Source organism: Esox lucius, chromosome 3 (genome assembly GCF_011004845.1).
Source record: "Esox lucius isolate fEsoLuc1 chromosome 3, fEsoLuc1.pri, whole genome shotgun sequence".
NCBI classification, from domain to species: domain Eukaryota; kingdom Metazoa; phylum Chordata; class Actinopteri; order Esociformes; family Esocidae; genus Esox; species Esox lucius.
The window spans coordinates 3,576,743-3,592,938 of record NC_047571.1 but is presented as its reverse complement, the minus strand read 5'-3'; the positions used below and the strand labels follow the sequence as shown (position 1 = coordinate 3,592,938).

Sequence of the window (16,196 nt, the reverse complement as noted above, 5' to 3'; positions counted from 1 at the left end):
CCCATCCATCCTCCCCTCAAAACGGTGCGGTCATCCTGTCCCCTTTGCAGAAAAGCATCCCCAAAGAATGATGTTTCCACCTCCATGCTTTACGGTTGGGATGGTGTTCTTGGGGTTGTACTCATTCTTCTTCCTCCAAACACAGCGAGTGGAGTTTAGACCAAAAAGCTCTATTTTTGTCTCATCAGACCACATAAGCATCTCCCATTCCTCCTCTGGATCATCCAGATGGTCATTGGCAAACTTCAGACGTGCCTGGACATGCGCTGGCTTGAGCAGGGGGACCTTGCGTGCGCTGCAGGATTTTAATCCATGACGGCGTTGTGTGTTACTAATGGTTTTCTTTGAGACTGGTCAATGCTCTCTTCAGGTCATTGACCAGGTCCTGCCGTGTAGTTCTGGGCTGATCCCTCACCTTCCTTATGATCATTGATGCGCCACGAGGTGAGATCTTACGTCGAGCCCCAGACCAAGGGAGATTAACATCATCTTGAACTTCTTCCATTTTCTAATAATTGCGCCAACAGTTGTTGCCTTCTCACCAAGCTGCTTGCCTATTGTCCTGTAGCACATCCCAGCCTTGTGCAGGTGTACAATTTTATCTCTGATGTCCTTACACAGCTCTCTTGTCTTGGCCATTGTGAAGAGGTTGGAGTCTATTTGATTGAGTGTGTGGACAGGTGTTTTTTAAACAGGTAACATGTTCAAACAGGTGTAGTTAATACAGGTAATGAGTGGAGAACAGGAGGACTTCTTAAAGAAAAACTAACAGGTCTGTGAGACCCAGAGTTCTTACTGGTTGGTAGATGATCAAATACATGTCATGCAATAAAATGCAAATTAATTATAAAAAAAATCATACCATGTGATTTTCTGGATTTTTGTTTTAGATTCCATCTCGCACAGTTGAAATGTACCTATGGTAAAAATTACAGACATGCTTTGTAAGTAGGAAAATCTGCAAAATCGGCAGTGTATCAAATACTTGTTCTCCCCACTGTATGTTATTATGTGTAATGCAGTTCTAATGCTTTAAAGGACAACAGAGAGAACCAGTGACTGGCTACACTTAAATGCAACCTAATTCTAATATTTTGCCCTGATCCAATTGTTCAGAAGATCAAAAAAGCATCAGAATTAATCTGCATGTGGAAATAGAGCTGGTGTTGTGTAATAGTGGATCAGAATATAACTTCGGTTATAAATGGTTAAAAGTAACATTGTATCTAATTAGTGTTTTTCTCACCTGATGTTGCCTGAACTATTATGGTTAGTGCATGGGTGTAGTTCATACTACTAGGATAGAAATACAGGTCCATATCAAAGCTGTCTTATCATGGTCATAGTTTTAGGTGACATTAGTGCAGCTCTTTAGTGGCCCTTAACAGGGAAAGTATTTATTGACAGTCATTCAACAACTGCTCTTCAACTCATTGATTTGAAGTGACACCCCTCTTCACACAAAACCATACAGACTCGGGCAAGAGATTTCAATCACACCATTTCACTCTTGGCAATGTTTTTTAACTTAAATTGCTAGCCTATCCCCGTACTTTTTTCTTGACTTTTGATGTATCCATTTTAACAATCAAGTCGGTTTGGTCTAACAGGTTTTTATAGTATTTACAAAGTTTTAAAATGCATGGTATGGTGAACTACTGCACTTATTTCATGGTATGACCCAATCACACAAGAATGATATCAACATGTTGTCCCAAACATTTATTGCAGCCCCCAAAATGTACATTTACAGAAATGGTGTTGTCCAACCTGCATACAGGATGCATTTTCACAATAATTTAACCTGTTAGCCTATACAGCAGGATACCATGTAAACCTCTGTTCATATGTTAACAGCAATAAAAAAAGAAATTCTGTTGATTGTAGTGTTGGTTTCTGGTATTGCCAGTTGTGCAATGTCTTTTCCTCAGAGTAAAGTCAGTTTTGAGCTGCTCAGCTCCTCCTGTCACATTATGGCATCTAAAAGTTGAACACTCTTTAAAATTCTCAGAATTAAAAAAGTTTTTAAAAGTAAATTTTATTTAGAAATCTAGAAGAGTTGTAAAGTTTTGAAAAATTAACATGTGCAATTAACACCATGTTATAAATTCACATTGACTTAAGTGTTAGGAAATACAAAAAGACCCACTAGTGTTATAGAAAAATGACAATACGTCCTGAAAACTATATTGCAAACCATTTTCTTGTATGTCAAAACACACCATTATTTTGTTCCCTCAGAGAAGATTTTCATTGCAGCATTTCCTAGTCTGTCACATTATCAGCATTATCTGGCAGGCCCCTTACTACCACAACATACAGAAAACTGCTACAATGGAAAGATTTAAAGACATAACACACACTAATGTGAATTCACAAACATTACAGAGGAGTTGGAACAGATTCATCAAACAGAGTTTCCTTCAAAACAGAGAAATAGTCCCCCCCCACCCCCAAAGATACAGTCCAGAGCACAAGCTTGCGTAGTCCAATGTAGTAAAAACAATGACAACATTAACAACAACAAACACCAATAGTAAATACTTGCAAAAGTCAAGTAAGGTGTCATTAGGGCATTAATGTGAGCAGGTCCCTTCTAGATGTATGTATTATAGCCTCTCTCTTCAATCAGTTGGTTTGGGTGTTGCAGGGCTACACAGGGAAACATATAGAGGGACAACAAACAGGTTGGGCCAGAACTCTGGGAAAATCAGCCAATCATAAATCTTTGTTCCAAATTAAGCTTAAGCCTTACCTTAGGTAAAGCATTTATAGAGAAATGGAACAAACATTTATTTTTTATCCTTGGCTTCCCTTTGTGTGAGTTGGAAGCAGATTTTTTTTTGGAGGACCTGAGACACCTGAAAACACACATACTGGGTCGGGTTGAGTCAGACCTATCCCCAGAGCAACTCCTCCCACACTGAGCTGCATAGAATGATCAGTTACCACACCACTAACACCCTGCCCTTCACTCACCCCCAGGTTAAAATACAGGTATCTGGAAGTACCAGCATGAATGGTATATGCCAACACAGACAGAACCTAAACATAGACAAACATAGCCTGGTTTGTCGATAACTTGCATTGCAGGAAAAGAATGAGAGAAGATACCATTAGACAAAGAGACTGGCAAGGACTTGGGGAAAAATCAAAATTAGAAAATGAAGTCTTTCAAACAACTTCAGCTCATAGGGATTGTTTTGCAAAGTAATATGCACACATGCGCCAAACATAGGTACGTACACACACATACACATATCCTTAATGGAGACCAGAAAATGGAAATTGCATGCTCCCTTGCCCTAATCTTAAGTCTAAACCTAACCATAACCCTAACCTTACCTTAACCTCAATAAAGTACATTTTTTGCCTAAGCTTTACCTAGATGTAATGCCTACCCTTAACCCTAAACTTAATCCACAACGCCTGCACCTTAAAAAACCCCAGTTCTAACTCTAAAATGAATTGTAAGTTTGACTCTAAACCGGAAATTGACTTTCGCCTCATGGGGACTGGCAAAAGGTCAAATTATTTCTGGTTTTACCCCCCCCCCCACACACACACACACACACACACACGACTGATGAGGTCACCTGCCAGAATAACTTTGCCCTGGATATGCAACATGCTGACTCAATACATACTGGTAATGCAAAACGTAAAAGGGAAATTGCCGCAAAAGATCAGTGCAGCTTTGCATAGTACCTTCACGTTGAACAAAAAAAAGGGTTTTTCAATACTGACGCTGAATTCAACAGTGTGACACCACACTGGTGACCTCGGCTCAGATATGTGAAGATTTTTGACCAGCAAAACAACATACCTCTGCTTGTATATACAGAGGGGGAAAAAAGGGGGGGAAAACGAAATTCTAAATTGTCAAAATGTGTACCTCACATGATCTACCTACATCAGTCAGAAAGTGATACTTGCTATTAAATCACATGGAAATAAAACAAATCATGGAAGCAAAATTGAACAAAAAACAAAACTTTTTTTTAAAACTAATTATTGTGTGTATGAATATGGAGACAGTGACGGATGACGTGACAACGCTTTCATTCTCTGGAAGTGGGGAAGCGTGGTTGCACGTGCTTAGTGGGATGTGATGTGAGCTAGTCCTCGTTTCATCTCTGCAGCGAGACCACAGACTCTACGTTTCTGTAGAAAGATCATGAGTGAGTAGGTGAAAGTGAGACAATAAAACAACAGTTATCATTCACAGTTATCGCTCATTTGAGATCATTATACAACATCTTCTAGAGATTATACATTAAGGGTTTCCTACTATTAGTTTGAACACAACAAAAAAACAAGGTCTCCTACTTTAGTTATACACGTCAGAAGAAATGTAACTGTCATATATGTACGGGAAAAATCAAACAAACATTAGAAAAATGCAAGAGCCTTTTTATATGTTGTATTTCCACAACCAGTCTCAAGGGGTAGCTATAGCCTAAATTAACAGATGCATTGACCTGTATTACACACGATATTGTTAAATGCCTAGCAACAAAATCTACCTAGATAAGGTTATTGTCTAATATTTGTAATCAAAACTTTCCTTCTATATTAAGTTTAAAATAACCTGGAAACAAATTTTGTAAATAACCTGGACACAATTTCAATGGCCAGCCAGATGTGATGAATTCAGTAAACTGACAGCATTTTTAGCTGAACTGGGTGGTATCCAAGGGAAAATCCAAACCTTACTAAAAATACTACAGTATTAAACTGCACTAAAAGAAGTGACAGTTCACCTTGGAAGAACTACAAAAAACGATAAAGATGTGTCTTGGATACATGATCTGCTGCACTGTAATTATAGTGGTTTACTGAAGTTATACTGTATTCAGTAAAAATTAAGAGAACACTGTACATTGTGTATTTCTTTGGGAACAAATTGACGTAACAACGGTCAACGGAAACCAAAATCACCAACCGATCGATGGCTGGATTCAAACTCACACCGAAAATGTAAGTAAACAATTGAAATCACAAGCTGTGAACTTGCATGAATTTCTTCACAGCAACTCATAATGTGACTCAGTAGTGTGTATGGCCCCCACGTGCCTGTATGCCCTCCCGACAACATCTTGGCATGCTCCTGATGAGACGGCGGATGGTGTCCTGGGGGATCTCCTCCCAGACCTGGATCAGGGCATCAGGGAGCTCCTGGACAGTCTGTGGCACTACTTGGTGGCATCGGATGCGCAGATACATAACATCCCAGAGGTTCTCAATTGGATTCAGGTCTGGGGAACCTGAGGGCCAGTCAATGGCATCAAAGCCTTTGTCATCCAGGAACTGCCTACATGCTCTGGTCATGAGGCCGGGCATTGTCCTGTACCAGCGTAAGGTCTGACGATGGGTCTGAGGATGTCATCCCGGTACCTAACAGCAGTCAGGGTGTCGTTGGCTAGCATGTGGAGGTCTGTGTGACCCTCCAAGGATATGCCTCCCCAGACCATCACTGACCCATCACCAAACCGGTCATACTAGATGATGTTGCAGGCAGCATAATGTTCACTACGGCATCTCCAGACTCTTTCACATCTGTCACATGTGCTCAGTGTGAACCTGCTCTCATCTGTGAACAGAATGGGGCACCAATGGTGGACCAGCCAATTCTGGTGTTCTCTGGCGAATCCCAATCGAGCTGCAGGGTGCTGGGCTGTGTTTCTGATTTGGAACTTGTTGCAGAACAATTGACTAGAAACAAAATGTGGTGATGCAAACACTCAAGTTATGACAAGTTCAAGTTTACCTGTTGGCTCAACTTTGATCTGTTCTTTTGCCTGGGCAAGTTCTTCTGTTGAAACAAACCAAAGTTAAACAATTTATAAATCAGCTTCCACAGTCTTCAGGCTACTGTACATGTCCATTCGGAGAACAGGCAGACACATACACTTTACTGTCAAAATGAAGACTGGCAATTGTGTAACATTTACCACTAACTAAAGTCTAAAACTTAACTCGTAATGCACTTAACTAAACCCAAAGAGTGATGAAGCTATTTTTGGAGGTGGGGACAGGCCAAATTGCAACAAACCAACCTGACACATGCACATAGACAAATGCAGGCAGGCAGAGACCCAAGTAGACAGACATTCAGGCACACAGACATTGAAAAAGTAGACAGGCACGTAAGCAGACAAGAACAGAGACATAGACACTTCCACAGACAGACAGACAAATCACCAACCTGTGAACTCCTCTACTACTTCATCTTCCTCCTCTGCAACAAAAAAATCAAGTGTTATTGTTAGATAGCAAGATTAGCATTAGGATTTGGAAAAAGGAGCAAAAGCCAGTACTGAGAAATCCACTCTGATCATGATCATCCATCTGACATTTCTGTCCAGCTGAAAAGTCCAACCTTGTAAGACAATCTTTGCACCTAGTCCAGTTCAAGTTGTATTGTAGAACTCATTGTTGACAAATGTGTCAGCTTAAAGGGGCACTTCACCCTGGGGTGACCTTAAGAGGAGCGTATCATGTCAGAGATGTCTAGGGCAGTGAGATGTGTTTCACACACAATAGGCCAGGAGAAGAAAGGTAAACAAAAATAAAATAAAGCACACAAAAAAGCACACAGACTTTAACTCTAAAGCTGTGACTTTCTGCTCTGCTTTAGTCCCTCCCCCTTTCCACTATGCAGGTTCTTTAAAACAATATGGGGTAGACTGGATACTACTAGTTAGCTAACTTTACAATAAGTAGCACATGGCTTGTCAAGATTTGAATTAATCATTTTGAACCGGAGTATGCTACTGTACAATGGATTTAAAAGATAGTGGTATATGGATATTAAGATTCATACTTAAAAATGATTAATATACTATTTCTGTTATTATCAGTGCTGTGGATAATAAATTGCCCTACCGAGGATTTATAATTCTATAGGTGTTGGAAGAATCCATGAACATTCACATAGCATCCTCACAAAAACCAGATTTCCAGATACAAACACATTTAACTGAAATTGTTTTGACATACTATATTTGATTTACTTAGATCCCACCAAAATAAAATATACAATCCCCCTTCAGAATGTAAAAAAAAAAAAGGTTGTCTGGGCTGCATTTGATATGGGAAATTGTGATGTTTGCACTGGAATTCTACTTAGAGTATTTAAACTGGACTGACTTTATATTGAGACAGTGTAAAATGTAATTTAGACTTTAAGAATACAACACTAATGTTTATTTGTCTTAGTGGGCTCATATAAAAAAATTTAATTAACTTAATATCTGTAGCATGGTTTGAGATCTAAGTCAATGGTTACAACACATACCTGCTAGCTCATCCTGATGTACCATCTCCTGATGAGTTTCTGATTCAGCTTCTGATTCTACTTCCTCCGCATGTTCCAACTCTTCTGTTTCTGCCGCTTCATCCTGTTCTGCGTCTGTGGACCAAAGGAATATTAAAAACACACTCCTTCCTTTACAAAAAACATCCAGATTGAACATGTGCGAGCATCAAATAAAGGCCAAGTAGAACTAAATTAACAGGATATACAAGTATTGCCAATACTTCGGCATAAAGGTGGCCTCTTTCTGACATCTATTGTGGAACATAAACATTGTATCTGAGTAGTAGATTATAATTTGGGTATACAGTTATAATGCAGCACCTGGTGTTGAGCACCTGAGTGAGTTCTAAAAAAGGAAAGGGATTCATCAGATTTACAGCTTGTTACCAGATACACTGATCAGCCATAACTTTATGACCACCTGCCTAATATTGTGTAGGTCCCCCTTTTGCTTCCAAAACAGCCCTGACCCGTCAAGGCTTGGACTCCACTAGACCTCTGAAGGTGTGCTGTGTTATCTGGTACCAAGACATTAGCAGCAAATCCTTTAAGTCCTGTAAATTGCAAGGTGGGGCCTCCATGGATCAGACCGGTTTTTCAAACACATCCCACAGATGTTCGATTGGATTGAGATCTGGGCAAGTTGGAGGCCAAGTCAACACCTTGAACTCATTGTGGTGTTCTTCGAACCATTCTTGAACCATTTTTGCTTTGCAGCAAGGCGCGTTATCCTGCTGAAAGAGGCCAATGCATCAGGGAATACCGTTGCCATGAAACCGCTTTCCTCCTTCCCATAGTGCATCCTGGTGCCATGTGTCCTCAAGGTAAGCGATGTACAAGCACTCAGCCATCCATGTGATGTAAAAGGAAACATGTTTCATCAGACCAGACCATCATCTTCTATTGCTCTGTGGTCCAGTTCTGATGCTCACGTGCCCATTGTAGGCGCTTTCGGCATTTACCTTTCCAGCAATTTGAGCTACAGTAGCTCGTCTGTTAGATCCAGGTCTGCAGTACTGACCACTGCAGACCGGGAACACCCTACAAGGGCTGCAGTTTTGGAGATGCTCTGACTAGGGATGTGCATTGGACCATACTTTACTATCCGAATAGTATATGTTGTTATTCAAATAGTATTTGGTTAACCGATACCACGAGCACTACTACATAACGCTTGAAGGACTGGGTGTTGTCCTCATGTAACATCGGCTCAATGACCAATCGTGTGACAAAAAAGCGACTGCGTGTATGAAGGAAGACGTGTGGTTGACATGCAATATTACAGAACTAGAAGACAATATTAATCAACACACAACATTAAGATTATTGGATGGAAGAGTCTAGAGAAGCTAGTTAGCCAAGCTAGCCAGCTATATGCCATTTGCTTAACTCAACTGTTTTCTGCAATCTCAACCGCCTTTGGATTCCACAGCTGAACTTTTCGTAGCGTTTTCAGGAGGTAACATTAATTCAGTAAATATATTCCATCTTCCCTTGAATTAGTTGACTTTCATCCACTTGCTAACAGTAGGCTAATAAGTATATAATGCGTCATTCTGATTGACTGGGACCGACCACACTACTACCGCTTTGATTGAGGAACGTAAACAAACACGTGTGAATGAGCACATGATATAAACTACTTAAAACATATACATTTTTAAAATGTCACGGTATATCGTCATATGTAAAAAAAAATATTGGAATTTTAAAAGTATTTAGAAAATACTTAAGTATTTATTTCAACCAAAAAATGGGGGTTAATTGAATACACCCACACCCACACAAGTATTCGAATAGTAAATACATTTTGGTTATTCGACTATCCGTGCCCATCTCTACCTCTGACCCAGGCTAGCCATCACAATTTGGCCCTTGTCAAAGTTGCTCAGATCTTTAAGCTTGGTAATTTTTCCTGCTTCTAACACATCAACTTTGAGGACAGAACGTTCATTTGCTGCCTAATACATCTCACCCACTGACAGGTGCCATGATAACAAGATTATCAGTGTTATTCACTTCACCTGTCAGAGGTCATAATGTTATGGCTGATCGTGTATAATTATGGAATAAAAATGGTTCTGTATAATTTTTGCTTACCCTCTTCCCCTGCTGCCGCCTCATCTGCTGGCTCCTCAACGGCTTCCTCATCTGGTGCAACATCCTCAACTGGAGAAGCATCTTCCTCCTCTTGAGCAGCCTCTTCCTCTTCAAGGGCGGCATCCTCCTCTGCCTCCTCATGGGCGGCCTCCTCCTCTTCAGGGGCGGCCTCTTCCTCTACCTCCTTGGGGTCAGCCTCCTCAGCATACTCATCCTCAACAGGTGCAGTCTCTTCCTCAGGGACAGCTTCTTCAACAACCTCTTCTGCAGGGGCCGCATCTTCCTCAAGTGGGGCAGCTTCTTCAGCATACTCTTCCTCAACTGGAGCTGGCTCTTCCTCTACTGACTCTTCCTCAACTGGAGCGGCCTCTTCTTCTACTGACTCTTCCTCAACTGGAGCGGCCTCTTCCTCTACTGACTCTTCCTCAACTGGAGCGGCCTCTTCCTCTACTGACTCTTCCTCAACTGGAATGGCCTCTTCCTCTACTGACTCTTCCTCAACTGGAATGGCCTCTTCCTCTACTGACTCTTCCTCAACTGGAACGGCCTCTTCCTCTACTGACTCTTCCTCAACTGGAACAGCCTCTTCCTCTACTGGAACCGCCTCTTCAGAAACCTCCTTCTCGACAGGTTCAGCTTCCTCTTCAGCTGCAACATTTTCCTCAATCACCTCTTCAACAGGGGCAGCTGCATCCTTGACAGGTTCAGCCTCCTCCTCAATAGCCTCTTGCTCCACCTCCTCCTCCAGATCCTCAGGCTCCTCCTCCAGAACCTCAGGCTCCTCCTCCAGAACCTCAGGCTCCTCCGCTTCAGCTATGGGCTCTTCTATGGAGGTAGCCTCCTCCTCCAAAAGGTCAGTCTCTTCTTCTACGGGAGAAGCCTCCTCAACAACCGCCTTGTTTGGGGCCTCAACAATTGCTTCCCCCTCGAAAGCCTCCAGCTCCTCAAGAACCTCAGGCTCTTCTTCAATTATTTCAGGCTCATCCACTTCAGGCTCTTCCTCCTCAACAAACTCAGATTCTGTTTCTGGCTCTGTGGAGAAGAAATAGCATCAAAGCAACTGATCCAGTGTAGTGCAGTTGGCATAGCCAGCAAACAAAAGTATGCACACACTACTGTAAGTGGCACTAGATAAGAACATCTGCTAAATGACAACAAAAAGGGTAGCTTTCCATGAACACAATATGTTGACAAATGGCCACCATTTACATGCTTTTATTGGGGAGTTATTTATTTTGCAAGGTGATTTGTAGATCAGTTATGGTCATTGGCTTTCCACAATACCACGGAGAAGGAGGTATGTGGTGTAGACGTTACCTTGAGACAATAAGATTTACAGTGGATATAAAACGTCTACACATCACTGTTAAAATGCCTGGTTGTTGTGATGTAAAAGAATGAGACAAAGAAATCATGTCAGATATTTTTCCACCTTTAATGTGACCTATAACGTGAATAATTCAATTGAAAAACAAACTGAAATCTTTGAGGGGGAAAAATAAAAAATAGAAAACTCAATAACCTGGTTGCATAAGTGTACACACCCTTAAACTAATACTCTTTTATATCACAAGAACTTGGTATTTTAACGGGGGTGCGTGGATTTTTTTATATCCACTGTATATATTCTTGAATCGCTCAAGACTCCATGCTACAGAACTTTCTTAGGGCTGGAAAGTGTTGTCAACATTGTACAAAGTGGCCCGAACTTGCTGATAATGTGGAAGTCTGCAAAATCATTCCATCAAAGTTGTTTTGTTTCAAAATTAGAATTACAATGGGTGACATGATATTGGTTAAATCCTTCAGCTTGGCAAATTCAAGTCAGAAATCAGACATTCAAGAAATAAATTAAGCTCACGCACCTAGTGGTGAAGCAAAAGCATTCTCTGCTTCAGTAGCCTCAATCACTTCTTCGACAATGGGTTCTGGTGCAGCATAGCAAAGTGGAGTGGGGAAAAGGGTGAGAGATAAGGTGGTTAAAAAAAAAAAACATTCACCTGAACAAAGATTGTAAGGCATTATCAGACACATTGTGTCACTCTTACAACAGAACTTTCCAAAAGTGGGAAACCACTCTGTTTTTATGATGTCAAAAGAAATAAAACTATTCTTGACCCTAAATGAATCCTGCTTTCTAAATCAAAATTAGCTTCTAGCTGTAGCCGTTTTATATAGTGGTGTGAGAACATTTGTACTAGGGGTGTGCAAAGCAGCCAGTATTTGTATCTGTATTTGTATTTGTTAAGGAGGGAAAAGTATTTGTATTTGTATTCGAGTAAAATTCAAAATAGGCTTAAAATTCGGGGGTTTTTTTTGCGTTAGGGCTGGTTCACCCGATTGCAGCGTAATGAAATACTATCCCCATCAAACTCCACTTCCTGAAAGTTATAAATTGCCTTTGGAACCCAGTTAAGGTACAAAAAGCTTTTATTTTTTTCCCCTCCCCCGACTGAACGTCAATCACTCATCCGGGCATGTACTGCGGTCTCATGAGAAAACGCAGCTTTTTGATATAACGGTTTTCTTGTTCCCGAATACAAATATTTAAGTATTTGTTTGAAATAAGTATTTGTAAAAACCATGTTATTTGTGCCTTTCCGAATACCGTATTCGGCTCCACCCCTAATTTGTACATAAGGGGTGAGGATGTTGGAACATCAATGATAAAGAAGAACAATAATGATACACAGTCACATCAAAAATGAATGGGCACACTTCATAAAGATAAGGAAAGAGGCGGTATAAACACAGATGCTGAGCTATATTGTAATTTTCCAACAAGTGGATATATATTCTCCCCTAAAGGATTATTAGGAACACCATACTAATACTGTGTTTGACCCCCTTTCGCCTTCAGAACTGCCTTAAATCTACGTGGCATTGATTCAACAAGGTGCTGAAAGCATTCTTTAGAAATGTTGGCCAATATTGATAGGATAGCATCTTGCAGTTGATGGAGATTTGTGGGATGCACATCCAGGGCACGAAGCTCCCGTTCCACCACATCCCAAAGATGCTCTATTGGGTTGAGATCTGGTGATTGTGGGGGCCATTTCAGTACAGTGAACTCATTGTCACGTTCAAGAAACCAATTTAAAATGATTCGAGCTTTGTGACATGGTGCATTATTCTGTTGGAAGTAGCCATCAGAGGATGGGTACATGGTGGTCATAAAGGGATGGACATGGTCAGAAACAATGCTCAGGTAGGCCGTGGCATTTAAACAATGCCCAATTGGCACTAAGGGGCCTAAAGTGTGCCAAGAAAACATCCCCCACACCATTACACCACCACCACCAGCCTGTACAGTGGTAACAAGGCATGATGGATCCATGTTCTCATTCTGTTTACACCAAATTCAGACTCTACCATCTGAATATCTTAACAGAAATCAAGACTCATCAGACCAGGCAACATTCTTCCAGTCTTCAACTGTCCAATTTTGGTGAGCTCGTGCAAATTGTAGCCTCCTTTTCCTATTTGTAGTGGAGATGAGTGGTACCCGGTGGGGTCTTCTGCTGTTGTAGCCCATCCGCCTCAAGATTGTGTTTGTTGTGGCTTCACAAATTATTTGCTGCATACCTCGGTTGTAACGAGTGGTTATTTCAGTCAAAGTTGCTCTTCTATCAGCTTGAATCAGTCGGCCCATTCTCCTCTGACCTCTAGCATCAACAAGGCATTTTCGCCCACAGTTTGGAGTTCAGGAGATTGTCTTGACCAGGATCACAACCCTAAATGCATTGAAGCAACTGCCATGTGATTGGTTGATTAGATAATTGCATTAATGAGAAATTGAACAGGTGTTCCTAATAATCCTTTAGGTGAGTGTATAGTACTGGTATAAAGCAAAATTGTCCTTGTCTTGTTTTCATTACTTTGCAAACATTCCACTGCAGGTATAACAGCTTTAAACCTTTTCCTATATTTGTGATCATTTTTATGCTTTAACTTGAGCAGTGAGACAGATTCAAACCCAATGCCCGCATCAGTACACGTTCACTGGAGGTGGTGGGTTAGACCACTGGATCACCCTTGGCTAATATATATTTTTATTAGATTTGAGAGCACATTAAGGGATCTTAGACCACCCCTCCATAGAAAATCTTCTTCAAATGAGGCCACAGGTTCTCAATGGGATTCAAGTCTTGAGGGACTTGAGATGTTCATGACAAACGTGGATTTTGTAGTCAATTTATTTGCATGAGCTTATTTTCTAACTGAAAAGCCCACTAGTCAAGTGACAGTCCCCTAGCAGAGGAAACCTGATTTCTGGATAAAACGGTGTGGTACTTGACATTAGTGTAGCCTTAGTTCGAGTGGAAGCAAAATACCCCCATACAAAGACGAACTACCATTATTTCACAGTATGTATCAGGTTATGCTCGGTTCTTGTATAATCTTTTCAACCAAACCACAAAATCACTAGTTCCAATCCAGGTGACAGGGCAGTTTGGCATTATTTACATTTCTTTGATATGAAAACATGAAACTCTGGCTATGCACAGCACTAGTTGAATGGAAATAACCCTGTACGTACTGTCAGATATGGTGGTGGGTCTTTGATGTTATGGAGACATTTTGCTTCCACTGGTCCTTTTAGCCTTGTTAAAAATCACCACCAAGTTGAAATATCTAACATCACTCCCACTGTGTTCACCAAAAACAAAACATTTTAGAAAAAGGCTTAGTGACGTTAGTCTCATACTGTAATTCACTGTTATCTTGGAGAAAGAGGGGGTGTATAGAGTAGGGGTCGACTGATAAGCCTGGCCGATAATTGGATCCAATATGATTGCTGATTAAATACTTAATTTTAAATGCACTTCCCCAGCAGCCACATCTCTCTGAAAGGTTTCTGCTTTATGGTTCAATGTCCCGCCTACAGTACTATCAGATTGGCTATTTACTTGTGATGTTTAACCAATCAACACCGTATGTCATTTCAGGACTCGTTTAATAGGGTGAACATGATTAGGGATTTTATTCAACAGAGGCGAAAACAATTACTTCTAAATTAGTCATACTTTTCCTGCCAAAGTCAATGCCTAAATGTGCTTTATTGCAGTAAAAGACAGTTATCGCTAACGTTTGAGTTTATTTATGCAGTAACATTTTTGTGTAACAATGTCAGTCCTCATGCAACTAGATAGCAAACGTTCTTAGTATGGTAACAATTAATACATAGAATACTCACCCTTATTTCTTTTTAAATTTTAACATGATGGTAGCTAGGTTAAGCATAAGTAACATCAACTTTACAAATTTTAAAGCTTTCACCTCCATTGTGAAGAAATTCTGTTGCCTATTTTTGCACTGTTTACCTAGCAAACTACATGAATGTGAGTGTGTTACACCAGTAGCTAACATTGAGTCTTTGTATTAATTATCCAACGTTATTTGAATGAGATAGCTACTGTAACTTTAACAAGGTTATTTGTTTACCAACTATTTAGCCAGCTGATTAGCAAAAACTTGACATAACGTTAATTCTTGCACATCACATATACCAAGGCTGGTAAGCATGACACAATAGAATAAATACTTTGCCAATATTAATGTTATTTGGAATGACAGGTTCTCTGCTATCATGTTAATACATTACATTCATATAATTGGTACCAATTTACACACAAAGGATTTCCAATGCTTTTGTGCTGGTATAAGTGAAGCATTGTTGTGCTCTAATAATTTAAGAATATTTTAGTTTTTTTACCCTCTTAAATTTCTCTTGAAACCCCCTTTCTTTGCAGATGGCTACACTAGTTAGTGGTTTTATTTTATTAATTCCTTTTTACAGGAAAGAAACCTGACAGATTGTAAACAGTAAAAGGTACTCGATTTGGGGAACTACTTAGTTAATTATTTTAAATCTACAAGAAATGCAACAAGGAGCTCCTTGCACTTTATTCTACAAAATATAATGGTTAAGGGTTCTGTTTTCTAGTATTTAAATGCATGTAAAGAAAGTTGCATGTTGGTGTTTGTGCTACTTATAACCTTGACAGTAAACATTTTATTTTTACCGGAAATGTACGTCGGCCCCAAATATTGGTCATTGGTAGGGCTGTCACGATCCAGATATGATTTTTCCAATTTGTGGTGTTTACACATTTGAGTGCCAACTTTCTGAAGGAAATCCATCAATTTGCCTCCTCCAAATTATTAATAATCACCTTTTTCAAATTTGGCTTAAAACCAAAAACTGCCCAGAGCAGTGCAGTTGTGTTCAAACTATCACTAAATCAATGTTGTTAACAATTGCTGTTCATAAAACACAACTGCAAACCAATGACAATAACCAGGGATGTCGCTAGGCCTATTTTAGGGGAGCTTTAGCAACGGTATGTTTTGCACTGAAAAGCAACGGCATGTTTTGCTAATCAATATATTGTTTCAGCTAGCCCACCGGCATTTTTTGAACTCTTAAAAATGTCATGTATGGAAATTGTTTAGGCAATTACCAATTCCTGAAATTCGACTTGCACGACAGACCAGGCATCATGTAAAGTAGAGTGTTTTTTTCTTTTCCAGAACGCAAGAAAGCAAGCTACAACTTTCTAGTAGAAACTTCAGAGAAGGCTAAGATCAGAAGTGTACTGTAATATAAATAAAATAGTAAGGTGGCCAATAATTGGGGACGGTGGCTGAAAATAGGGGGTTGTATTATTTTTTTTTTTATCTATTTCACTAACCAACTACTGAAAATATTAATTTCCCATGCTAGCTAACATTTGTATGTCACTAATAATCATAAACATTGATGACTTGATCA

At 40.1% G+C, this 16,196-nt stretch overlaps 1 protein-coding gene across 11 annotated transcripts in view; it reads right to left on the bottom strand.

Moving 5' to 3' along the window:
* Positions 1 to 1,707: 1,707 nt before the first annotated feature.
* The window catches only part of asph (aspartate beta-hydroxylase), a 43,981-nt gene continuing 29,492 nt past the window's right edge, over positions 1,708 to 16,196 (bottom strand). For all 11 annotated transcript variants that reach the window (XM_029118429.2, XM_029118431.2, XM_029118428.2 and 8 more), the window contains 6 exons: positions 11,287 to 11,349; positions 9,422 to 10,453; positions 7,301 to 7,414; positions 6,209 to 6,241; positions 5,771 to 5,815; positions 1,708 to 4,164 (listed from right to left, as the gene is read on the bottom strand). In XM_029118429.2, the coding sequence (XP_028974262.2) occupies positions 4,157 to 4,164; positions 5,771 to 5,815; positions 6,209 to 6,241; positions 7,301 to 7,414; positions 9,422 to 10,453; positions 11,287 to 11,349 (1,295 nt within the window). In that variant the 3' untranslated portion in view covers positions 1,708 to 4,156. The remainder of the gene's footprint in view (positions 4,165 to 5,770; positions 5,816 to 6,208; positions 6,242 to 7,300; positions 7,415 to 9,421; positions 10,454 to 11,286; positions 11,350 to 16,196) is intronic.